Genomic DNA, 27,506 nt, shown 5'->3' on the forward strand with positions numbered 1-27,506 from the left:
AGAGCCGCGTTAAACTTGCTCGCCGCAAATGAGAGTACGCAGCTTTGGTGACGCGAGATGTATCAAAAGCTTACGACTCTGTAGAACATTGTATTCTATTCAATAAACTTCAGTCTACGAATTTCCCAAAATATGTGACAGCTTGGATCTATGAATTTATAAGAGATAGAGAGTTTTATTGTTACCAACACGGTATTTCGACGTCCAAACACAAGCAGACAAGAGGTGTACCACAGGGTTCCATTTTTTCCCCTATATTATTTAACATTTTGCTAAGCACAATTCCTTTGTGTCCGGAAGTACATGTTTACGCGGACGATATCGCATTTTTTGCGTGCGCAAATAATATACATTCACTACAACAGTCGTTGCAGAATTACTTAGGAACGCTGGAGACTTGGCTAGAGGGGTTATGCATGTCGTTAAATATTAGCAAAAGTGCGGTATTAGTATTCCCATTAACTGCACAGGTGCATATATCGTTACAATACGGACAGGAAATCATTTCTCAAGTTGACGAAGTCAAGTACCTTGGTGTCATTTACGATGGCAAACTCACCTGGCGCAGTCACATTGAACATATTAAAACAAAGGCAGAACGAGCCGTAGCTATGCTCCGCCGGCTCAGCCACCGTCGCTCTGGACAACGCAGGGATACGTTACTGGTGACCTATCAAATGTATGTGCGGCCCATATTAGAATTCGGCTGCGTGATATTTTCCTGTGGCCCCGCCTACAGAATTAAACCTCTCATACTATTAGAAAGAGAAGCTCTACGGTCATGCCTTCGGCTACCTAGATTTGTTGCCAACGCTGTTTTATATCAGGAAGCTCATATACCTACCCTAGATTGCAGATTCCGCATACTTACGGTTCAGACATTTTTAAAAATTTATGACTATTTAAAAAGACGTACGCAATATGCTTTTATCACTGAACCTGCGCAGTTTTTCCAAGTATCGTGGTCGAGATTCCACAGTCCTCAGATAGTATTCGTACAAGCACAGTTACAAAAATTGGATGTGTCCATACGCCAAGTTTACCATTCAAATGATGCCTTTACAGACCTCAAAATTGAGTTAGAGGACATATTTCCTAATCATGCTAAACTATTACCAAGGTGAGATTTAATTAATATCTCACACGGCCATCTACAACAGCTAACCACTGACAACGTAATAGCTACTGACGCTTCTGTTTGCAATGAGAAGGCAGGAGTGGGGATCTTCTCTGAATCTCTTCAATGGTCCTACTCCCTTCGCCTTCCCGACTTCACACCTATATTTCAGGCAGAATTATTAGCGATTATATTAGCATTACGAAAACTCCCCCCAAAAAGACCCATTAGCTGTTATCGTGACCGACTCGCTATCTACATGCACAACACTAACTGCATCTTTATATTCAGCAATTCAGAGAACATTTCGTTCGATGGTACCTCCGTACTTACGAAAAGTATGTTTGCTTTGGGTACCGAGAAATCATGGGTTGCACTTGAATGAAATGGCCAATTCACTCGCACGAGCATCCCTGAACGGCCCTATCATATGCGTTTTGCCGACATCAGCTTATGTCACCGCGGCTAGGTACAGAAATTTCGTTATAACTCAAAATTCTGCAATACCCATGCTAACACCGTGTTCTGAATTCCACCATCTTAGGCTTCCCATGGAATGTTAATTGGTGTCCTTCAAGGCATTTGGGAGTATCTTTTACAAAATTGAGATGTCGTATACCTCCTCTAAATTTTTACTTACACATGTCTCGTCTCACTATGTCCCCTCTGTGTTCTTTTTGCAGTGCACCTGAAACTATCGAACATTATTTTCTCTCACGTCGCCGCTTTCTAAGACAAAGAAAAATCTTAGAATACTCATTTACCAAACTTGGCCTATCGCTAAACTCGCCAAGCATTCTTTCTTTGGGGGCGACTTCACTGGGATCCAGCCACAGGGATGCTTTTCTTGCAGTTTACAATTTTATTAGAGATACAAAAAGAGTACCTTACTGATTTTGTACAATTATTCATAGTTTCTATTATTTCATTTCTTTACGTTAAATTATTTTATCAACATTCTTACCAATATTTTCACTGCAAGTCTAAATTACAGTTCTGTCGTCCCACTGTTCAAATTTAGTTTCTCTATACTTCGACTAACCTGAAGGAAAACCGCCTGCTTCTCGGCCGATCCTTCACAGCGGCTGCGCGCCACTGTCTGGGACACGAGACAAGCTCGCCTTCGTGCATAGCGTTCGCCGCAAGCGTTTCTGGGTAAACACTACGGTTACACACGCTGCAGTTGCCGGCAAGTGTCAGAAGAAGGCAGATATTCCACTCTTAAAGGCGAACCTTAGGCATCCTCCAAATTATTGTCGCGATGATCGCCTGACACTACAGAGAGGCGTTTAGCTGTCCGCTTTTGTTGTACTGCGATGGCAATTGTATGGCTCCGCATATGCTAACTGTATGTATGTTATATGCCATGCCATGCTATATCACGTGCTGCATTTACGGGTTATATTATGCCACTATTCTAACACTAAAGTTTCTCATACCTGGTGTAACATTCGTGACAAAATTATTCATCAGGATTTTCAGAACGGCAGCCCACAAACAAGCGTCATGGAACGTACACTGGAAGCGCATGCCTTTTCCCTTCCCCCACAAATTATGACTGACTGTCGATAAGCGTGTGAAATTTACATAATTTGACGCCAAGGTGCTGGAGGCGCCATAGAAAGCAAGTAAAGGTAGGAGAATGACTTTGTGCATTTTATATAGTGACCCTTCATAATTACATAGTGATTAAATGTTCATTTATTGTACAGATCGTCATTAAAGAAGTTGAATCACCTGCTCGAATTACACGCGCAGGCTAATTATTGGGTGTAATCAGTACAAGGGAAGAAAAGGTCTCTCGCAATTGCTCCCGAAACGGCCCACTTCAATCGTGCCGTCAAACACGACAGTGCCTTCACGAAAGCGGTCGTCTGAAGTGGCACACGTCACCCAGAGGTGAAACGGGTGTACTTTAGGAAAGTGTAATGTTCAATTTACTCAAACCACAATGTTCGTTGTCTATTCCTTGCAGTCACTGCACAGAAATGGCGAAAATAAGTCGGGCCCCAAGGGGTTAGGACTTGTCAGAGTATTATATAATAAAAGTGAGAAACAATGTAAGCTTTCAAACCTGAAAGTGGTGTTTTTTACTGGTGCGGCTCTATTTAGGCTGCATTATCTCCGGCATCGGCCTACGAAAGAGGTTCGAAACATACACGATACGGAAAAGTGGCGGTAAGTCGCTAAGACTTTGTCTTCAGTAAATAAACAAAATCAAATTGTGAGGTTCTAGAACTGGTACAGCGCAACATACCAAGGAAGAAACAAGCCGAGCCGGCCAGATAAAGGAACAGAGCGCTGACTTCCAACTGGTTTATTAGCGAGGTGAACGAAATATATACCTACAAGAAAGCATCAGGACAAGTCGTCACAACACTTCACAAAACGTCACACCGATAGAAGGCTACGCCATCACGGGTCACAGAACGCGCAATTTCGTCATGCAAGGTTAAACATGCAAGGTTAAAGGTTTAACCTTGCAAGACGAAATTGCTCGTTCTGTGACCCGTGATGGTGTAGCCTTCTATCGGTGTGACGTTTTGTGAAGTGTTGTGACGACTTGTCCTGATGCTTTCTTGTAGGTATATATTTCGTTCACCTCGCTAATAAACCAGTTGGAAGTCAGCGCTCTGTTCCTTTATCTGGCCGGCTCGGCTTGTTTCTTCCTTGGTATGTTGCGCTGTACCAGTTCTAGAATGCAATACCAACTCGGCCAATCCTCAACGCTAGTGAAATTGTGAGAAGCAAGATTGCAACAAAGAATCTTAAGCACAGCAACTCGATCTTCTAGGCATTAGGCAAAGGGCACTTGCCTCAGTAAAGGAGTAGAACTTCCTTAAAAATTTGCCGCGTGCAAGCCAGCCCGCTGAGACGATTGGAGCGTTTTATTAACACCCCGCATGCGTTTTCGCCGCCATAAATAATTACACGTAAAAATACTGATTTCCTTAGTTTTAATACGTTTTCGCAAGAACATTACTGACATTAACCTGTACGGTTTCCCTTTGCCTCAGAATTTGAACGCCAGGTGGCGAAAGATGTCTACACGTGTTCGTGTTCTAATAGCAGAGGCTTGTCCACAGAAGAAGCTGTATTCCAGCATCTCAGGTTAGGGAACTTTTCTTGCTGAAACGAACTGCCTATGCAGACTGTGCCAACCACACAGACGCCGTCGTCTGGTGCCATCGTTTTCCCCCGCATAGTAGCCGAGGTACGGTGGCCATAGGGAGTGCCGGCGGGGCTTCTGCAGCGAAGCATCGCGTCTCTGACATCGCGTTGTCAGAACACCGACGCCACAGCGAAGCGTTAGTCGCAATGAAGCAAGCTGGGCCCGCACACGCGCAAGTACCCGGCCGTTACTTCTGATCCAGAAACAGCGTGCAGCTGCGACTCAACGGCGGACGCGGCCCAGGCGCTGCGGCAACAGGAGGCCTGAGGTCCCTGGGTAAAAAAAAGGTTCATCGCCTTAAGGAGGCTAAGCGACAACGTCGACAAAACCCTGCTGGTCAAAAGCGCACAGCGGGCGCACGCATCGAGCCCGCCGTGAACGGTCGACGCGAGGCAACGACGCCGACAAGACCTTGCAGTTCGAACCGATGCTGCTTGCGGTCAGCGAGTTCTCTCTGTTCGTGTGTCTGCACACGCTACACGACGCACGCTTACTTCGCTTACGTTTGCTGCAGCTACAATACTGCCACTACAGCTACGAGCGTCACACTGCGTTGAAGAGATTTAGATGGGATAGTTGGTTGCTGGCTTGCTGGCGCGTTTTGAGGACAGGACACAGAAAGAATGCACACAGGACAGTCGCCGAAATCCAACTCAATTGAAGTTCAGCGACTGTCCTCTGTACATTCTTTCTGTGTCCTTGCCTCAAAACGCGCAATTATAACCATGTTCCAACAATCCTTACACTTAGTGTAATATTCTAACATATTGCTAGCGCATTCACTCCTTCGTCCTTATGACGAAAGTGCACAATGTTTTATTGATATGAATTAAATGAAAAGCTTGGAAATTTTATAGGTGGCGGCTACATTTCGTCGCAGGGAAAATAAATAATGAAAGCACGAAAAACATTGGAAAACGCTGAAGAAAATCTAACACGAAAGTTTGTGAAATTGCGCACACCAGTAAAGGAAGGTGCAGAAGAGAGCGCAAGGACACCCAGAGAAGAGAGGTACACAGTTACGTAAATGAGCGAAAGTACGCAAACATGTGGAAGAAAGCGCAGAAAATTTGACAGCTTTGTGAAAGACGAAACATCTGCGTAGCCAAACAGAACTACATAACACTACACACAACTACACAACTACCCTGCATATCACAAACTAAATTTGGAAGCCACTCATATGACTTGTTATACTTGGAGATAATTGAAACAGTGGGCTCGGACTCGTATACTTGATTTTTTTAACTTTCCGAAAAAGATTTCTAAACCTACAAGTGTTCTGTCGCCCGCTATTGACTATTCATGCCCTTGATGCTGTAAATTCTGGGCAACAAAATTAACTCTGCATTTGTCTTCAATTTCAGCTCGTGCGTAGATAATTTCCGCGTTTCTGAATATCGGAAATAGGACGAAATGTTTCCATTATGTTTCCTGACATGTATTACTAGCCTGAAACGCCACGGTGCAACGTAGATTAGAAATTACAATTATATTAACTCTCCTTTGGGTACCACATCCAATTCTGCTACTATGCTTAGAGGTTGTAATGTGCGCGATGCCACCAGTAATTAGTGTCGCTGCACATTGTTTCTACTATTCGTCTACATTCAGAACACTGTAAAAGCAAATAGTTTCCTGGAATACAAAAGCATTCTCGTGTCGTGAGCAGTACTTCTCAGACATCCTCTATATTTTTATACACATTATCGAAAGAGTCGTCGTTTACCTATGCACTCAAAACCACGTAATAAGTTGAGATGCTTGATAAAGTAAATGATATACGCGATCTAAACAAACGCTGTGACTTGCCACTTACTACAACTAAGTCAAAAGAAAAAAACAAACCGCCGCTTTGTAAGCAAAGTCACGTGAACGCTAAAAATTACAGTGTGTTGCCTATTCTTCCCAGCGTAAGTGAATGACGGCGGCGCCCAATTTTCCTGCAGAAATTTTTTGTACAAAGCTCTATGGAGTGCAGTGACGTAACTGGCCAGTGAAACGGCGTAGTTGTTTTATGCAAGTGTCATGCTAATATTAAAACGAGGAAATCTGGCGCTAGAGTTGTTCAATAACCCGGGCAATCTTGGATAGTGCATTGATTTTTCTGAGATTTGGCAGCTTGCCACATTTGGCTTAGTTGAGAGAGCAAGTTGTGGCTTCTTGTACTAATGCTTCTGGTTATATTGTATTACATGCCAGTAGCGGAGGGTTTCTCTAGGAAATGCGAGTACTATTTACGTGAAAAGACTGTTTCGTTCTACGACATGAGAGAGGGTCACATGAAGATGGATGCTTGAAGCGACTAATGGTGGTAGAATGAATGTCCCTGAAGCCAAATTTCTACAAGGAAACATGCCGAAAGATTGACTTTAGCGACATTGCTTGCTCTACCAGAGTTAATAATTTCGTTCTATGCAGGAATTACACGAGGATAAGTCTCGTTACTTATGAGCATGCACTTTGGCAGATGCGGTTAATACTTCGGAAGACAAACTAAACAGTGGAAAATATTTGAGACGCTTTTCATTTTTAGTCATCTGAAAAAAGTATGACGGTAAAAATTGAGGTTAAATGAGGCTTACTAGTGGCACACAATCTGTTTTCTATGACAGACTAGGTTAGAACAAGAAACAATAAGGTGTATTTCAGTTAAAAGCCCTAAATTTAGACAAGTCCATGCCCCACCCATTATTAACATGACGGGTCAAACGCTGTATTAGCGAGAGTAGATTAGTGGCGGTAAATTTTCCTCTAGATTTTAGTACAAAATTGTATTCTACTTGACAAGCACTCAGGCAACGACAGGACAGTCAAGCCGGCGATTTGGTACAAGGTGGTTCAACCTTACGAAGAACGTAGCGCTGAAACATGGCACTAAAGGAGAGACAGGCACTGCCTTCAACGATTGACAATATTTATTTGTCTCTTTGCGTTATATGGTGGTTCAAGCTCTATAAACCAAGAAAATATGCTGGCTGGCGTCTCAACACCAATACATCATAATACTTTTTTATACGAATCCGGAGCCAAATACACAGTTTTTCGTTAGTCTTTGCAACGGACCGGCCTTATTCGCTAATGATATGCCCAGCGCCCGGATTGGCTGATAGTTTTCTTCCGGGCAATCACAGCCTAAGAGCTTTCGTGAATACGAAGCGAGGGCTCGCATTCACAAAATTTCAGTACCCAGGAGGTGTATGGCGTGATAAGGTCGCAATAAAGTGAAACGTGCGCAGCACTCTCGTTTTTTGTCAGTGCCAAGGTCGTCTACCTAGCCTTTCTGCTAACTGATGTCCGCTAATTACAATCTGTGTCATGAAGTCATAGTAATGTCGATGACGCCAGGTCCATGTTTCTAGACCAAATTTAGCATCAAGTCAAACTGCCTTATAAGTGCTTCCCAACAAGTATATTTGCTAAGTGTCAAGACGCGTGCGGTGTAGCTTCTACAACTTGGTAAATATTTGTCACTGCTTTAAACGTCCTCGAGACGCAACTGTACGAGAGACTTCAGAAGCCTGTGCGGCCCACAACAAAGGCGCACCCTGTGTCCGTCCCCAGCGCTTGTTGGAAAAAAGCGTGATTGCTGAAACACCATGCAAACGTTGTGCAGGCAAAGATAAGTGGCAATTCTGACAGGTCTGCATTACGGATGCGTACCTTACAGGGCGTCGAGCAGGTAGGCACAATCTCTGCGTTGCTAATAACTGCAAGCCTGTAAGTATTATTGAAATCGTCAGGTAAGCAAATACTCGCATTATGCGCGATGATTACCAGGGTGCACGTCAGCAACGATCGGTGCGCAGCGTGATACTGCGGGTCAACTTCGCAGATGAAGTATGCCATACCGGAACAGCCAAGGTCTATGAGCAGTTTTTCAGAGCGATATGGAGAAACCTAAAGTAATGGTTGTATTCTTCATCAGCCTGGTCACCGACCAACACTACGTTCGCTACAGCGAGCCTCTAGGAGTACTGGTGCTGTCATGTCCAACCATACCAGCAGTTACGTGAAACTGCTGCTTCGGTCGGGAACACGTGCGGGGCAGCTCGAGAGAAAAAAAAATTTCTCCAGGTCCAACGTACATATTGGAACCTATGTGACGCGCGAAGGTTTTGTGGAGCAGTTAAATAAATGCTACAGCAACTTTCTCTTCTGCAGAGCATGACGATTACGCAGAGACCCTCCCACTACGTGACCTTCTCGACCGCGGATTACAACGTCTCCGGAATCGGTCTATCTTGCTCTGACACTTGTCTCCAGAGTAGGCCCCCTTTGCTGTTCCATTGTCTACGGGATCGGCCACGCTGCACGGCAGCAAAGAAAGCTTCGCCGTATTGAAGGACTCGTGCGCTCGAAAGCGTATAATTCTTGCACCGTGCATATTTAGGTACCGCTTGTTGTTTCAATGCATAATTCCATAGAGCCCGCCAACCTGAAGGTGTAATACATCGGAGTCCATACGCATAAGAACGATGCCATGTGTGGGTTATTGGGCAAGGCAGCCGCGGCAGGACCCAGCAGAAGTAGCCACGGTCCGCTTTAAGACATCGCCTTCGGGACAAAGACGTGTCCGAGATTGCAGAAGACGATAGCTGTATGGGAGCGCAGGTTTATTGCCTCTCACACGCCTAATATAGTCACAATAGTTCCTACTAATTTCAACATTTGAAGATGACTTGCCGAGCTCACCCATTTCGCAATGACCATGAACTGCATTACCATGACCGCATTATTGGCAGGAGCCTAGCAACCGCTTTTCTTTTTCTTTTTTCAGGTGCGACTGAACTCTGGAAGAGGTGTGTTATGTACACGGATGTCGTAGGTAGTGGTCGTCGGTGGAAGAGAGGGTACAATTTGAAACACAAGTATTTTCTTGGTCCAGAGCTCTGAGGTTTTGGGACCAAGGGCTCCTGATTATCCGAAACGATGGAACACTGCTCGTGCTCATATGATTACCGAATCACGCTATATCTACAGCCTACATCGTTATTACGCTTGCTTAAAGAAGTTTATATTGACTATACTAACGTGTAGTTAAGATATAGACAGGCAGTAGTACGGATAAGCAACTTGACTCGACTGCATAACAAATTTTCTACCGAATACTTTATTCATGGTTAATAGAAGGAAGTGGAGCTCGACAGGAAAACTAATGTGTAGAAAATGTGACTGGTGGTTCGTAAGACTGACAAAGCGAAGAAAACGTGGTAGAAGGTGACAGAGAGTTGGGTGGAGTGGTAAGATTAGAGAATGGCCGGGATTGTGGGTGGCTCCTTTGGTGCAAGACAGAATTAACTGACGACGCCTGCGAAAAGCCGTTCAGACAGATGCCTAAATGTATAGTGCGGAAGTTACCATGAAAAGAGCCTAAATGCAGTCGTTTTCGATTTTTTTCTTCCTGCAGTGATCGCGACGATGACAGCCCTAGCTTTCACGCCGGAAAAGCGCAGCCGAGTACCACGGAGTTGACCAACTAGGATGCGGTTCCGCGAGACGCCATCAGCGGTCACAAGCGACGAGCTACTGCTGCCACAGAGCGTGGAGGCGCACCTTGAAGTAGGATCGGTCTGAGTCGGCCTCTGCGTAGTAGACGGCCGACGAGAAGAGTATGACTCCGATGAAGAGGAAGAATATGAGCAGGCCCAGCTCGCGCATGGAGGCGCGCAGCGTGCGGCCCAGGATCTGCAGGCCCTTGGAGTGGCGCGACAGCTTGAAGATGCGGAAGACGCGCACCAGCCGGATGACCCTCAGTATGGCCAGGCTCATGGCCTGGTTCGAGCTCTTGTCCGGCGGCAGGAACCCGGGCCCTTCGCGCTCTCGCGCGATCACGGTGCCCAGCGTGATGAAGTACGGGATGATGGCGACGAGGTCGATGCTGTTCATCACGTCTTTGAAGAACGCCAGCTTGCAGGGGCAGGCGCAGAAACGCACGAACAGTTCGAACGTGAACCACACGATGCAGCACGTCTCGATCAGGAAGAACGGCTCGGTCAGCTTGGGCACTTCGTCCTCGACCACGCGCGTCATGTTGTTGCCGGCGGGGAACATGCGGTAGTGCTTGAACTCGGGCAGCGTCTCCAGGCAGAAGATGACGATGGACAGCAGGATGACCACCACGGACACGATGGCCACCACGCGGGCGGCCTGCGAGCTCTCCGGGTACTCGAAGAGCAGCCACACGCGCCGCTGCAGGTCGCGGCCGGGAAGGGGTCGCTCCTCCTCTTTGATGAAGCCCTCGTCCTCGCGGAACTTGTTGAAGGTGCCCTCGCCCAACTCGTAGAACTTGATCTCCTCGGCGAACACGTCCAGGGGAACGTTCACTGGTCGCCGCAGCCGGCCGCCGCTCTGCGAAACACCGCGCAAGGCGTCACTCGAAAATCCCTCTTGGGCAGAGTGGCAATGCATGAGCGGAGGCAACGCACAGACCGCATGTGGTAAACTGGATCGAGAACGCAGCTGCATCGTACAGTAGGTGCTTACGTAACGTGCGTAACCCTAGCGTTTTCTACGTGAATTCCTTTTGCACCTCTAACGCTAAAACACGCTTTGTAGCACAACAAAATACCTTGCGTCACGATCTCGATATATTCAGCTGTACTGTTTGCTCGTTATCTGAATTCTGCCTTTGATTACTTCAAAATTTTTTTTTCGTTTTGTATCGCTGTTGTTTGAAAGATTCTGTTCTGTTTTTTTCTTTTTAGTTCCATATTCTCTGTGTAACACAAGTGCATCAATATTAAGGCGTAAGGCTGTTCTTGGGCATTCCGAAAATAAATAAATGAAATGAAATGAAACACTCTGTGGTACAGAGTTCAGCTTGGAGGGAAACGCACTCCTTCCGATGGGGCGGTATAATGGGACATCGCGTTTTGCGTGCTGTTTAAGGTACCGCTAGTTGACAAAATTAATGCAGAGCCATTCGCATAGGCGCCTCTCATAGTCTGCGTTGCTTGGAGACGCTGAACCCCGCAAATGATCAAGAACATGAAAAAAAAGAAAGAAGCGAAAGCTGGTTCTAACCGTATATGAATATTGGTACAAGCATGAAACGCGTCCTCTTTTAAGGACGTTGTGCCCATACGTTTCCCGTGCCAGCGTGCTTTCCCGTGAAAGCGCAGGATTACGGCAGCAGCTACGCAGGAAACGCCCGCGGCCGTACGCGCCCTGCCCGACAGTTCTCGCAGTGCGTAACACGTGACTGGCTCAGAGGCAAGTATACAGCCTGGCGATCGCCCTGCGTGTGTAGCATGCTGCAGGTTCGCCTATACGCTAGAAGTCTCTGGGCCATCAAAACAGCGGGTCGATTCACGTACAGTGCATAGTCAACGAAACGTTGTCAACCCACGTTGGCATTGTGGCCTTGACTGTATATGAATATTTCAGTACGTTTTCCATATTCTCGCAAAACACTTTTAAATAACCTACGCTTTCATGTTTGTGTACATCGTGACATTCATTTTATTATTGAATAATTCGAATGGTCGATAATATTACGGTGTCTCATCCGTCTAAGCATGACACCGCTATGTGCCACAATTTGATTTATTCTAAAATACGCATAGAAGCACAAAGGTTATGAGCCGAGTTATGAGCAGGTAACATTGACCTTCGTCAGCAGCAATATGCTCGTAAGCTAACTGGCGCAGTGCACGCTCGTTCTTACGAATTTCAGCGCACGCAATATGACGTCATAGTGCGAGGGAAAAGCGGCTACGCGCATGCGTTCTACATGCTTCAGATGACTTCGGACATTTCACCTGAGACCGCACTGCCGCGCCAACCTGCAACAGTAATGTCTTAAACCGACTCATCTACGCTATAAAAGGTGTTTCAGTTGAGTTGTCAATGTTCGCGTATGTTTGGCGAGCCACGTTTGCTTGCTCTTTATCTGGGATACATCACTTGCGCAGTAGCAAGCCCCGTTCTGGAAATTGTGCTGCTGCAATTGATTTACAAATCTCGGAGCATCAAGAAAAAGTTTTAAAATATTTTTTTATTTCCTCATAACCGTCATTGGACATCTTATGCCCTAAAGCCTGCAAATAGTAAAAAGCGATTGGCAGTTATAATTGGCGACGGAATTGACACACTTGAGTTGAGAAGCGTAAAAAAAAAAAAGCTCCCAGTGCTTCTCTGAAGTACCGAACAGCAGTTTGACCTTCAAGCATTGCTTCTAAGGAAATGACGTACTTTGTTCGATTTGGTCAAAATTAGTACAATTTTAAAAGCTGAAAGCAAATAGCACATGATCGCGAGCAAGTTCTTACGTACCTCACCATTCGGTGTCTTAATGTGTATCCAACGGCATTCTCGCCACTGGTGGCGTCGAGGAGGTACTGGCGCGTCGTTTTAGTGAGAATCAGACGTGCCAACAACGACGTACCAGGAATAAGTACACGAAGTTTTAATTAGCGCTGCACTGGGATCGTAGGGTACGTTAACATGGACGCCTGATTACTCCGACAGAGAACAACTCGAATGAGTGGACATTAAGCGGGAGTCTTTTGGCAAGTCCAATTGACAGTTGCACCTACGACACTCTTGGCTCTCTTGTAGTCACATGTGGAGTAATGTGGACTACGACGAAGTCCGGATTCAGAGAGGTTGATACTGTTTGATAGGTTCGTCTGTGACATTTGGAATGCTAAAGAAGCGCGACAGATATAGACGAAGAAAAGGCGTGAGAAACTTGCCCAAGCTGTAACCAAGTCAAAGCCAACTGGTTCAGGCTACTATCCTGTTCGCTTACGACGCCATCGCTCCCTTTTTTCAGCATTTGTTAAAGCTGTATCGATGATCTTATCAAAGAACTCGTGGCGGCAATGCTCTTTGAGCCGCTCCTAACGTGCATAAAAATGGAGCGGCAGTCACTTCAAGGTGGGGGCATCGCGGCGAACAAGCCTTGGAAACTCGCGCTGGCACATTTTTCTCTCTCTCTCAATGCCGCTGCGGGGGTGTTCTTCTGCAAAGCGCACACGTGCCTGGTAGTAGTAAAGGATGGCGTCGAAGCTGGGCCTGTTGCGGTCGAAGAAGTACTCGTTGCGCAGCGGGTCGAAGTAGCGCAGCCTGCGTCCCGGGTCCCCCAGCAGGGTGTCCGGGAACTGGTGCAGGGTGCGCAGCTGCGTCTCGAACCGGAGCCCGCTCACGTTGATCACCACCCGCTCGCAGAGGTCGTGCTCGTGCGGGATGGGCTCGAAGTTGCCGCCGCCAGGAGGCGACACGAGCCCGCCGCCGCCCGACAGCCCCGCTTCGCAGCCGCCCGTCGCATCCTCGCTGCTCAGCTTGGGCAGGGACCTGCGCCAGGGGGGAAGCCGCGGTCAACGCCTCGGGCGAAACATGCGACCGCGGGGAGACGGCAGATGGGATATAAGCAGGGCTCGGCCCGGGGTCGTTTTCTTTAATTCTCTCTCTCTACACTCAAACTTAAGTTAATGCCTAAATCAACCGCTAACTGAGGCACGCCTACTATGGACGGGAGAGAGATCTTTTATTCAAAAAACTAAAATACTGGGAGTAAGCCTAAAACTCACGTTGCGTTTGCAGACTATATGGACATACTCACCAGCCAGGTAGAGGACAAGATTGAGACGTTTCCCCAAGAAATTTCCGCAATCTTTTATAATCATGTCCTCCGGGCCGGACACGTACCGTTAATTTCAAAATTCACACCCAAGCTAGCTCCTAACCGCAGCAATTTCTTTTCGAGTTTCTGTACATGTATCATCTCCTGCCTGACAGGTTCGCACAGCTCACTCACCTCACACAAGAGCTCGCGGGCGCCCTTCCCCTCTCCCCACAACTCGAGCAGCGGTCCACTGACGTCACAAGCACGAGAGCGGAGGTGCAGTTGTTATGGTTGCGAACGCACGAATGAAGTGACATGCTCAGGTGCACTGCTAAAAAGAAACATTGCAGCAACGTGAAAGTAGCTAAGACGTGCCCACACGGACACACGAGAAGAGAACCAGAACACGCCGACTATCAACTGAAAGGCGCACCGTGTGCCCTTAAGTCAGCCACACGTGCGGGCATACGCGAGAGATAACTGTGTAGGCCTTTCATTTCTTCTGTATGCAAGTTATTCGAAGGCTGGCTCAAGCATGCCCTGCCCCTACTATTGATATGCCAGACCTCGACCATTAGACGCGTTTCTGCGTTCTTGTACTAGTATAAAACAGCGCATGCATCGAAGTATGGCGTGCAGTTACAGTCTCGACAGTGCAAAGAAAAGGTTACATGGCGATCCAACGGTCAACGACCCTTTACGCTCTATGAATCTCTCATTAACGCAACGGCCTGTCTGCTCTACGCAGAGGAGGCCGCAGCTAATATTCACACTATGTACCAAACCCGTACGTACTCCAAGCGTTTAATCGTGAAAACGACGGCAGGTCGTCATTTCATTAGGCGTACACCGCGGCGTATTGTTCAAGGCAGCAAATCGCATCGCGTTATCTCGAACAATTTCTTCTCTCTTTTTTTTTTTTCAAGTGGTAATCGTGACTCCTTCTTTCTCTCCTTGTTCCCGACAATGGAAGCGTCTTCTGGCTTGTCAAAATGATTTGTCAAAAATAATAACAAGACCGTTACAGTGACGGCTGGCGTTCATGTTTCCAAGCTCAAAGTAGCTCTTCGCAGTGTAGAAAGCAATGAAACGTTGGTAACCAGAAAAGCTGGGCTCTTGTAAGAACTTAATCAAAGGACTTTTGTAAGAGCCCGTTGTTCTTGATCAGAACGCCAATGCATTTCTCCGCCAAAGTTGTAACGTGATAACTTTATTCGGAATCCGGCGATTGGGAGGCCTGGGCCTGGGGTCGCCTAGATGGCCACTGGGAGCTGCTGTTCCCGTGCGGCTTCCTTGGCTCGCTGGAGGGCCCAAAGTTGGTCTTGGAGTTCTGAACTGAGCAGCACGGCCGACCACCGCGCCCGTAGATTTCCCGGGGAGACTGCCATTTTATTGTGGTATATTTCACATCCCCACAACATGTGTTGAAAGGTGGCTCTAACAGACTTGCATAGCTTGCACATATCGCTCTCGTATATATCGGGGTACAACGTTTTTAGTTGCGCGGGACTGTTTCTGTTTGTAATCGCCTCCATGTAACGGAGTCAGCTCTGTTCAGTTTAGTGTGAGGCGGCGGTAATACTCGCCTCCGAATTTGATAGAATTTGGTAATATCGTTAAATCTTGTTAATCTATTTTTTATCTACAGATTTCCACCTCCGCGTTCTCCTGACCGGTGGTAGTCACTCTTTGCTGAGCTCGGCGAGTAAGACCTCGAAATTTGCGGTGTGCTACCTCGTTGAGGCTGATCTGATTGCGGGAATGCCTGGAGTCGTATGCGCTGGGAACCCGAGCAATTGCCTGCCGTTCTCTGCGTTGCAGAATTTTGCTTCGTTGACTCTGATGATGTGCCATGCCTCAGGAGAGATCCTACCTTTTGCATAATTTCTAATGGCCGCTTGAGAATCGCTAATGATGTATTGAGCATTCGTGGAGACCAATGCTAGTGCAATGGCTACCTCCTCTGTTGTCTCGGAATGTTTGGTGCTAACTGAAACGCTTATAAGGGGTTTTTGGCTGTTATCTACGATTACTGATACGTATCTATTCTGTGTGGATATTCGGCTGCGTCTACGAAGGTTGCTCTTTCGTCTGACCCAAAGCTTCGGATCATTTTCTCTGCTCTACTCTTGCGTCTGCCGTCGTAACCTGGATGCATGTTCTTTGGTATATTTGGCACAAGGAGTTTGTCACGAATTTCTCTCGTTATCGTGCTGTTTCCCCCGTATAGATTGTGGTAATTCATTCCTAGTTTGCTTGGTATATGCCGTCAAGTTTTGGTTTTGGTTAGTCGTTCTGCCTGAGATTGTTTGTTGTGCTTCTATGAGTTCGTCCAGTGTGTTGTGGAGTCCTAACTTTAGCAAGAGATCCGTGCTAGTACTGATCGAAATCTCTAGGGCTAGTTTGTATGCCTCTTTTGTCAGGTTGTTAATTTTAGTCTTTTCAGTTGCACACCAATTGTGGAAGGCTGCTATGTATGTGTTCTGACTGATTACGAATGATTGTAACATATACCCAGTTACAATGATAGGATTTCGCAAAAACCTTTGGACACAAGATGCGATGCTCCAACTTAAGCATCAGATAATCGATTATAAAACGCGCTTTACAAGGGCCATCTTTGGCCTTGATCTTAAAAAGGCTTTCGATAATGCCAACAACGCAACCGTATTGGAAAAATCGAGCGAATAGGACTAGGGCAACGGACTTATAACTACATCAAGAGCTTCCTATCAGATAGGAAAACAGTCATCTCCGTCGGAGGGATCACGTCGCCCGAGATCGACATAGAGGGGGGGGGGGGGGGGGAGGCACGCCGCAAGGCGCTGTTATCTCGCTGATGCTGTTTAATCTCGTCTTCATGGGACTCACCGAAAAATTAAATCACATAGAGTCCCTGAATCACACAATCTACGCGGACGATATTACTATCTGGACCTGTGATGGCAGCGAAGGATCAATAGAACAACGACTCCACACTGCAATTAACACAATAGAGGAACACCTCATAGGAACAGGCCTCACATGCTCTGCAGAAAAATCTGAACTTCTCTTGTACCACCCCACACTTAGGGGCAGGCCTCCCAAAGGATACGACAGAAACAAGGCTCATGAGGAAATCAAGCTACACACCACACACCGGAATATCCCAATAGTCAACCAGCTCAAGGTGCTGGGTCTAGTAATCGAGAACAAAGGCACAAATGGGAAAACCATAAAGAAGTTAGACAAAAAGGTAACAAACACCATGGGGATTAATCAAACGAATTACTAAGAAGTACCAGGGTATGAAGGAAGAAAGTATCCGCAAAGTTGGGGAATTAATATATCAAAACTGGTGTCATCCTGAGAATTCGTTCCACGTGGATCCGCCTTGGGAACTCCACTGCTAGAATTTGTAAATTGCGATATGGGTCATAAGGTAATTAGTTAAAACCGTAATTAGTGATTGCGTTAATTAGTCGAATATGTATTTCAATTTTTTTGCAAGTAATGTCAGCCTCTTCGAGTAGACCAGCTCATGAACTACAATTGTGCTATCCGCCACAAGCAACCTTTAAAAGATTTTGAAAGTGTTTGCTGAAACACCCGGTATATGAGTATATGAGTAGTGCAAGTCGCAAAACTTGTAAGTGTAGAGTTTTTTTTTTTTTTTGTTAACAGGCCTTAAGCAGTACCAAATTAGACGAAGTGCTCGCGTGTTGGTTGACGCCATGACGCAAGTTCCAGCACGCCGCCTCCGAAATATTTCAGAGCGCCGACGATGGCCGCGGGGCGCTCGGGCAGACTCGCGCCGCCACGCGCCTGCAGCTGCGCCACCCACGAACCCCTATCGGGGTGCACGGTTGTCCGAGCATCTCGGCGGCAAAATGGCTTGTCGCGGATCACCGCGGCGGCCGCGGTGTCTACGCTGCGCAGCAGACGCACCTATGCACAGCTGCAGTGCGTGTAGTACAACATGTGCAATGTGCACGACCAAGCTTTGTCCCGCACCAACTTGAACGACGGATAGCAGCCCAAGTCAGATTTCGTTTTTTGAAGTTCTATCAGTAGCAGACGTAAGTGCGGTCTGAGCCTGCCCCGGTGATGATGTCTAAAAGCCACGCGTTGTGGGTCATGCGTCACTTCTGGCAAGCGATAACGGCGGCGTGTTCTTTTTTTTTTTTTTTTCATTTTTTCTAGTTTCGTTATCGAAACCGGGTGTTTTTGCCAGCCTTTCCTGGCGCTCTCATTCGTATCGCAAGCATCAAATTTTGAACTGAGGTACCTTTGTATCTACACTACCTTAATCTCCAAAATATACAAAATATCGTTGCAGTTGGCGTTCAAGTAACCTCAGACGTACGTACACTAGATGCTTGCGAATGTTGCAGCGACATTAAGTACAGCTTTGCTATGATCTCTGCATACGGTCCTGCAGCTCACAAAATTCTGCGCGAAAGAAGTTCGGTTAAGCAGAAGTCCTTTGCAAGAAATTGCATTACTCGTAACGCGTCGTCGATGGAGCCGCCTCACAAAATCTGCGAAGCGTGAACTTCGGTTGCAGCCATTCAAGGATGCCAAATAGCCTTTAAATATAATTGTTTCTTCTTGCGTACAGGCTCGTTCTCAAAGGTGCATTAGCTGGCACACGATGTAGCAGATCCCGCCGCGCTGAGCAGACGGCAAAAGCAGACGACTGAGACAGGCGAGCACGTCCTGTCAGTAACATCACTGAGGGATAGATGCAGCCACTGCGGAGAGTGTCGCGCTGGCCGAGCCGGCGAGTGTGTTTACACAGCATCCCGTGTCGCCCTATAGACACAGCAAATCCAAGCGGCGAGCCTCGCATTTCATCGTCTGCTGCGTTCCTTCGGTTGCCGTTGCCGCTATGCGAAGAGACACAGGGCGAGCAGGAGCCGCGGAAGGGGGGGGGGGTGGCGGGAGAGACGCCCGAACACGACTTTCATCTTGGCCCCGAGGGAAAGGCGCGTACAGTCGCCGATCTGAGAGCTCTCGTCCCACGCTTGGGCGAAGAAGAAGCGGTGGAGGACAGTCTGCTGCTGCCTGCTGAGGCTCGGCGGATTAGCGGCGACCGGAGGGAACATGCCAGCGTGGCTGCTCCGCAGTTGGCCCCGCCCCTAACTGTTGGGGCGCAGAACGCGGCTGCGTTTGGGTTCGCACGCGATGGCGCGCGGCTGCAAGATGCTGCCCGCCAGCCATAATCATTGTTCCAATATATCACGCCCCCATTGCGGCTTTAAGGCAAAGACGAGTGAGCGCCGGAAAGAGCGCACGAGCGCGCGCAAGTAAATTGGACGCGATGCAAAACAACTCCGACTACCGACGAAGAAATTTGGAGGACACATTAACTTCGCCTTCAAGAGTGGAACGCGATAGCATTCGAAGGCCCCTGACTGCTTCTCATGCTCCCCGGCAACTGCAGCTTAAGTAACCGTAATGTTTACCGGGAAACGCTAGCGGTACTAGCGGCGAACGTTATGCACGAGGGCGAGCTTTTTGCTAGATACACGGCCTCTCGCGTTGGCCGCGGTGCGGCGGAGGCGAGCGCTATCTGGAGGCGTTGCAGAAAAGGGCGCGCCGCTCCGCGGCCTCCAAAATGAGCGCGCGCCGGCGCACGCAAAATCTCGGACGCCGTGGCCGGTCTATGAAAGGTAGAAACTCTGAAAAGGGGGTTCGTGTTTGAATTGCTGCGTCACAGAATTTGTTTTCTCGTACATTCAAATCAGTCCGATGCTGTTATGCCTGTAGATTGTAAGTTGTACTATGCGATTTTTCTGATGTATTTTACTTTGAAAAATTCAAATAGTTCAGTGACTTCTTTCCGCGAGACAGAGGGTTTGCGTGGTTCAGTATGCATGGTCAGTATTAATTTTTGTCGGACGACGGCCGACGCTACACGCGGGACGCCGGCACCGCGTTTTCTGTGGCACGGGGCCCTTAACGCTATGGCATTAAAATTTGCAGGAGATTAATTTTCGTCTTTAAGTGTGGGACGCGATAGCATTCAAGGAACCCTGATTGTTTTTCACGCTTTCCCGAAACTGCAGCTTATCTAACCCTAATGCTTACCGGAAAACGCTGGCAGGTAACGCTATGCACGAACGCGAGTTTTCTGGTAGGAACGCGGCGTTTTGCGTGGGACACGGAAGCGCGGAGGCGAGCGCCATCCGGACGGTGTTGCAAAGAATCGGGCGTGCCGCACTATGAATGGTGGAAATGCTGGAAAAGGGGTTGTGTTTGAGTTTCCGCGTAACAGAATAATATATTCACATTACAATTCGACGCTGCCATGTCTGTATGTTGTGCGCAAGTCGTACTTTACGATTTTTATGGCGCATTTTACATTGAGAAATTCAATGAGTGCAGTAACGTGTTTGCGCTACACGGAGAGCCTGCGTGGTTAGGTATGCGTGGTTTAGAATGATTGTTTTGCTCAAAGACAGTCGACGCTAAACGCGGGACGCCGACGCCGGATTTTCTGCGAAACGAGACTCTTAACGCTGTCGCGTTGATACAGAAGGCAGAGAATTTGGGATGGTAAAATGGGTACATTAAGTTCACGCTTATTCAGCGCAGTACTTCCCTTTACGTGCCTCCCTTCATTCACGCCGCTTTGTGTACCCCTCATTACGACTTGGATAAGTCATAGACCAGGTTTATAAGCCAATATATACCAGGGAAACACCGCGTGTACTACGTGGTTGGCGATGTATGGCATGGCTTTCCATCAGGACACTATTGCTTTACTCGCCCATAGCGCGGACTCACATGCGAGTTGTACTGTATAACGAAGACCCAATTTCGGGGTTTGTTTTCCAGTTCATCTGGATTTAGCGGACTATCCCGGAGTCGGCTGTGGTTTCTCTGAAAACTTTATGCTACGACTCATCTAAGACAAGGTTTATAAAACAAAATAAAAAAAATCAACGCACGGGCGTTCCGTACAGATAGTTAACCAGCGAAACTGAAACGTGCGGTCCCGGCGTTTATCACTATGTTTTAATGCCGATGGTACAATAAACGACGGCTTGGTAGGCTGCCGGATCCTTCGTACGCAGTTGCTGCTTGCGCTCGGCTGCACGAACCTGTTCTTGTGCCCGGGCTGCAACATCGGCAGGGCGTAGACAAGCTCGTTCCCGGTTCTGTTCGCGGAGTTGCTCATCAAAAGCTGCCTGCTCCTCAGGAGTACGTATGACGCATAGCCCACCCATTTCGTAGCCTCAGAGAAACTGCTGCGCGCGTGCTCGGCTGCGACTGAGAGCAACGACGTCACTACTGGCGCTGCCAATCGCGCACATCTTTCTTTTTTTTTATCGCACATGCGCATGGGGTTGCGCCGGAGGAGTTTTCGGCGTAGAGGCGACAGACGGACGGACGAATCGGCTAGCCATACAAGTTTCGCTCTAAAATAGCACAAATAAGCAGCAAAAATCGTTTCTGGAAAGTACGGCTATTTATTTATTTATTTATTTATTTATTTGTTTAACGTTATGATAGTGACATCTGCGTTAAAGGGAACCCTGGTAAAAAGAGTACCGTATTTCCGAGAACATAGTCCGCATACGGTGTACAGTACGCATGAGCCAGGTTGGGTCTAAAATTAAAAAAAAGAAAACACGTTGCAGCTTGGCCCGCAAGGCGAATCGTCGAACGCGATAAGAAATTATTCGCCAGGTTTACGATTTAAGGATAGTAGTTTTACCTGCCATATCAGCATGTAAGCATTCGCTTACCAACTAAATAACGATGGCGCCCACAGGCAAACATGATCTTACTCAATGACCGCGGACACTCACTGTCCCAACGCTGGCGTGAGGAAGAGAGGCAGCAGCAAGCGAATTGCCCTTCGTGTTGTCTCTAGCTTCAACGCGAACTACGCAGTGAGAGCACAGCAGACACGATACCATCAGCCCTCGGCGCACTAGACTTTGTACCCAACGCAGACTACTGTCAAGATAGGGCCCGTGAGTCCGTGCTCAGCCGTGTCGTACGGAGATTGAAATGGGCCTGAAGTATCCATGTGATTGCTAAAGCAGTATAAGCTTTTTTAGATTGTCCGCATCCGCCATAGAGTCTACTTAGACGACGATCGAAGTCAACTTGTTTCGCCGCTCCTCGATTGCAACTTTAGTGCTTGCGCGCGCTCTGCTACATTGAGCTCAAATGCTGCTTGAAGGCTCTGCATGTTTTCGGTGCCATCGCAACTGCTCTTGTGATTTGCACATCTATGAGAGAGAGAGAGAGAGAGCAAATGATAAAGAAAGATAGGTAGGTTAACCAGGACTGAGACCGGTTGGCTACATTACATTGGGGAAAGGGAAAAGGGAACGGAAAGATTAAAAGAAGAAGAGAAAGTCTACTGGGGATATCGTTCGGTCACTCAGTCCGTATCACAGACGCTGACTCAATCCAGTAGCCTTCAAACATCGCAGCAGCGCTTTCGTGGCCTTTTGTAGCTGCGATACGCGAGACCATGGTCCCAAGATCTTGTTCAAGGTGAATGGTGTTCTATCTAGCTGATTGAGAGCTATGCAGAGGTCATGTCTTTAGTTTTCAAAAGATGGGCAGTAGTACAGTAGATGTTCTATAGTTTCCTCGACTCAGCAGGCATTGCAGTCGGCACTATCAGCCATTCCAATCAAAAACGTATATGCATTGGTGAATGCGACGCCCAAGCGTAAGCGGCACAACATTGTTTCCTCATTTCGCGGAAGCCCTGGTAGCAGCCCCAGTTGCATAGATGGGCCGAGGGAATGCAATCGATCTTGGGTGAATTCAGGTGTGTGCCACTTCTCCAATGTCATACCGTGTGCTAGCTTGCTTAGGTGTTGGGCTGCGTCGGTCCGCGATAAAGGTACAGAAACAAGGTACATCTATGAAATTTCCCAAGCACATACGGCCTTGTTGTAGAGCTTCCACCGCCACTGTAGCAGGCAGCCTAGAGCTACCGCCAGGTACCTACCGGTAAGATATGCACAAGCGTGGTCAGGGCCTGGTGCTCATCCAGTATGGAACCCTGAACGCTTGGAAAAGCTTGTTCGTTCTTAACCCGAGGGCGTCCCCAGCTAATAGGTGAATTGTGACGCCACATGGGAAATGGCCGCCGTGGGAGCGGCCCACGCCTCCTTGTCAGGCCGGGAATACAAGTGTAGCCGCTTGGCTGATCTGCTTGGACTGTCACTCGATTGACTGCTTTCCTCAGGAGCCTTTGGCTACACCTCTCTACTGCCCGTGAGAGCATCAGTCTTGTCTGATGCAGGTAGGACTGCATACAGATACGCGGCACATTTTGCAACGAGATTTTGCGCGCGTGCTGACAAGTCGAAGCACTAAAGAAGCAGTCATTTCACGCATCGCGAGCCGCATTCACTTGTATTTCACCACCTGCCAAAATGGGCTGCAAGTATTGCTTGTGCGCTGCGACGATGATTGCGCAGCTCATTTTGCTGTGCTTTAGCACGGGGAAACAGAGAGAGAGAATGAAGAGGAAAGGCAGGGAGGTTAACCAGATATGAGTCTCCGGTTTGCTACTCTACACTGGGGATGGGGGATAGGGGTTAGAAAGATGACAGAGAGGAGAACGAAAAAAAATGAAAAAAAGGAACGCGCACACATGGAGACAAACACACAAAAGGCGCTCCAGTTAAAGTCGTTCACACTGCAAGCAGGTAGATCGCAAGAAGCGCAAAAGCGCTTGCACGGCCTTCTTCTGTGAAGGTAGGTCCTTTCGATGTTGTAGAATTCTTTTTTCGGATAGCGGTTGGTCGTCCAGTTGGTCAAGTTCGTGGCTAAGGCATGCCCTCTGTGGACTGTACTGCGGGCAGGCACACAAAATATGGCCAATTGATTCTTCATGGCCGCAGTGGTCACAGGTTGGGGTGTCGGTCATCCCTATGCGGAAGGCATAGGCTTTAGTAAAGGCAACGCCCTACCAAAGTCGATATAGAAGCGTGGCGTCTCTACGGCGAAGCTGTGATGGCGCTCGAAGACTTAATGTTGGATCAAGTGATTCCATTCGCGTATTTCTTAAATGTGGCTCATTCCAGTGCGACGCGGTGCACTGCCGAGCAAGTAGGCGGAGCTTCCGTGCCGCGTCAGTTCTAGAAACAGGAATTGGGACGTGGCGCTCCTCAGTATGGGCTGAGCGGGCAGCGTGATCCGCCCGTTCATTGCCGATATTCCCGCAGTGACTTGGAAGCCACTGGAAGGTTATTTCATGGCCTGCATCACTTATATTGTGTAACGTCTCTGTAATATGAAATATTAGTTGTTCGTGCGGTCCGCGTCGTAAAGGTGACAGTAGAGACTGCAGTGCCGCCTTCGAATTGCAGAATATTGTCCATTTGTGTGGCGGTTCATCACCAATGTGATGAAGGGCAGTAAAGAGCGCTGCGAGCTCTGCTGCCGTCGATGTTGTCGCGTGGGTCGTCTTAAATTTGATTGTTGTAGCTTTCGCTGGTATGACGATTGCCGCCGCGGAGCTGCTTGGAAGGACAGATCCATCAGTGTAAATATGCGTAGAGTCACGGTAGTTCTCGTACAAATATAGTAGCGTGAGCTGTCTAAGGGCTGGTGATGACAGATCAGCTTTTTTCTAGATACCAGGTACTGCGAGATTGATTTTTGGCTGAGCGAGGCACCATGGAGGGATCGAAGGTCTCGCAGCCGGATTGAAACAAGCCGGCAATGATTCATCATATGCAGTTATCCTTTGGCTGAAAGATGTGTGTGGCCTGTCCGCTGGTAGAGAGGCTAAATGGTGACGAGGAGTCCTGGCTAGATGCCATCTAGATGCATCTAGATGCCAGGAGTCCTGGCATCAGGCAGCAATATTACCCTTTTGTTCTTGTCAGCGCTTTTGTTAGCTGAGTACATATATATTACGGCGGAGTATAGCCAAGAATGGGCCCATACCAACATGACATGCGCAGTACCGAAGTCGTTGTTCGGGTTCAGGCATCTCTGTATCTGTATCCGTATCCGTATCTAGATGGCTAGATGCGGGGCAAATTTGTAGGTAAGCTGGGAGCTTGTTTTCCACATGCGTACTTCCGACTTTACAAAATAATATCATGTATAGTTCGCACCCATAGATAGTCCCCGCCCCGCAAAATTTAAACGTTTAAACTGCTATAGTCCACGCACTGCAGTCTAGAAAATACGGCAAATAAGAGTGCGGCAAATAAGATGGTCGTCAGTGTCAATGATAGTTTTCTTGTGTGACTTGCTACATATCCATATGCCATCCGCGAATCATGAAGCCTAATAGTGTCATCAGCAGACATACGAAATGGCAATCTCGGTGACAACCAATATGCCGAAATGACACCGCGATACAGCATATGTTGTTCTAACCGCTGTTCCCCAGTCGAAAGTGCGTAGAAACCCACACTATCCTTGGTATCCTGACTGGAACTTTGTTGCAATCACTTTCCATTAAGCGGCCTCGTTCAACGCGGGTGGGGTGCTAGCTATCGCTTTAATATCCACCAAATACGTTGCGGAGGAAAGAAGCAAGACGGGAAATGTATTTACAGTATGCACACGATTGACAAGGTCAAGTCGATTGACAGGCCAGTCACTGAAGCGTCTGTCTTCTTAAGCTCCCACCCTCCCCAAAGGTCGCGCTCCTCTTCCTGAATGTTGTGCAAAGCAGTGCAGCAATATAACCCTTTTGTTCTTGTCAGCGCTTTTGTTAGCAGAATACATATATATTACGACAGAGTATAGCCAAGAATGGGCCCATACCAACATGACATGCGCAGTACCGAAGTCGTTGTTCGGGCACACACCCAATGGTCCACGCTGTTTCGGCTCGGAAAGAGAGCAGTCGGCACGTGATATGGCGGTCACCCAATTAATTGACCTTCCTCGACATAAACGGTCAGAATGGCCAGGTGGACAGAACAGCCAAATAAATCCACCGCTTTGAAAAGAAAACGTCAGAAGCCGTATAATGAGCGAAAACATGTTATGATGTTTAGATACCCAAGGCTGGTTAATGCATTTCTAAACACAATGTTGAAGAGATAGCGTATAGTATGTTCCAAGTACAATAACATACAAGGTTACAGCAATCACAAGCGGCCGCGACGGTTGCAAGGCTCTCGCGTGCCTCTGGCCAATTCTACGCTGTCGTCGTCGTCCGCACCAGCTCCTTCCGCTGTCTTGTGACAATATGACTATCCTTAATAGCGGCTGTCTCACCTGTGTGAGTGGCTGAAAAAAATAACACTCCTACACAAAGGTGCTCCTTTCAATATGATTTAATTTTTATTTATTTGCTAAGAAAAATACTGCCAGTCTGAATACCAAGCTTCAGGAAGGAGTGGACGATACATTAAAAGGAACGCATTGCATAAACTTAATATAATATAGCAGCCGGAATGAAACACAGGTAGGACATAAGCTCTTCTCGGAGTTGGGGATCATGACATATGCTCAGGAAAGGCCTCAAGCGAGGCGCCTTGAGATGGAATGCAGAAATTGGCATGTCAAGGCTTGTCATAATGTGAGAGGCTTCTTCATTAAAATTACCGAATGCGAATAAGACTTACTTCAAACCAAGTCAAGCGAACGCAATACATAGTTATGGGACTGGCCCAAAACTAGCGCCTTTGATTTTCTACAGACGAGGCGAATGAGCATACGGTATTGAAGGGTACAAGAAATAAAAATCAGAGCACACGTTTCCCCGACAAGCTGGATTTGAAAGGCACGCATTCTAAACGTTCTTGCGAGGGAAAGAAAAGCTAGTGGCTGTTCATGCTCGGTAATTGCTCTCACCAGCCCAGACGTATATAATGCATTATTGTTTGCGGTCGCTGCAGATTTTCTTTTATTCACGCGGTGCCGAAGGGCGGGCATTCCTAATGAAACCCACGACCAGCGTGTTGACGTCGTGTTAGAATGCGCTACTCTCGGTGGCACCAGAGCGGGCTAATTATGTCCCGACTCGCGGATGGCCGCTTGGCGTACCATGCCTGGCAGGCAACTTCCGATAGTGGCCGGAGCGACGGTACTTAGCGGACGCCATTGCTTGCCCTGCGCGCTGCTCGCGAATGCGAGACTCGCTTCGTGAGACTATGGGAAGTCAGGCTGAAGCCCGAAACCGAGAGAGCTATGGCTAGCGTTCTATATCAAGAGAGATAGACGCAAAGGGCATTGTTGACATGTGTGCGAATATTCTGGGCAACGAATTCCAATTCTTTGATGCTTTTCTGTAATGTGTGCTGAAGCTAAGCGCTCACTCACGCGTCAACTCTTTGAGGCGCGAATTATGATTGACGGTTCACAAAGATTTCAGATTCAGACTACTTCATTCCACGGAGCTTGACACTCCATCCCAAGAAAGAATACGCACAGGATGTTGCTTTGTGCATTTTCTGATGACTCATCGTCACTAAAAATACTTAAATATCTGTTTAATGAGCAGTCAGTCATGTTGTGTTTGTGCATAAATAGTATGGAATCAATGGATCAAATCGTATACAAATATAACGAGAAAGGAGAAAAAGAATATATTATTTTGCCATTGGTGTCAGAACGTGGGACGTGGAACTTTTCGTCATACACGATAGTGCCTTCTGCGAAGTGGTCATGTGTACCAATACGCAGATCATTTGAGTGAAGTGAAGGCACGT

General features: G+C 47.6%; 1 protein-coding gene across 4 annotated transcripts in view; it reads right to left on the reverse strand.

The window, feature by feature from the left end:
• Sh (Potassium voltage-gated channel protein Shaker) overlaps positions 1-27,506 on the reverse strand; it is a 427,856-nt gene that overhangs the window by 71,114 nt on the left and 329,236 nt on the right. For all 4 annotated transcript variants that reach the window (XM_075690868.1, XM_075690865.1, XM_075690867.1 and 1 more), the window contains exons 2-3: positions 13,277-13,589; positions 9,846-10,640 (exon numbers count right to left, since the gene is read on the reverse strand). In XM_075690868.1, the coding sequence (XP_075546983.1) occupies positions 9,846-10,640; positions 13,277-13,589 (1,108 nt within the window). The remainder of the gene's footprint in view (positions 1-9,845; positions 10,641-13,276; positions 13,590-27,506) is intronic.

This window comes from Dermacentor variabilis, chromosome 4 (assembly GCF_050947875.1).
Source record: "Dermacentor variabilis isolate Ectoservices chromosome 4, ASM5094787v1, whole genome shotgun sequence".
NCBI classification, from domain to species: domain Eukaryota; kingdom Metazoa; phylum Arthropoda; class Arachnida; order Ixodida; family Ixodidae; genus Dermacentor; species Dermacentor variabilis.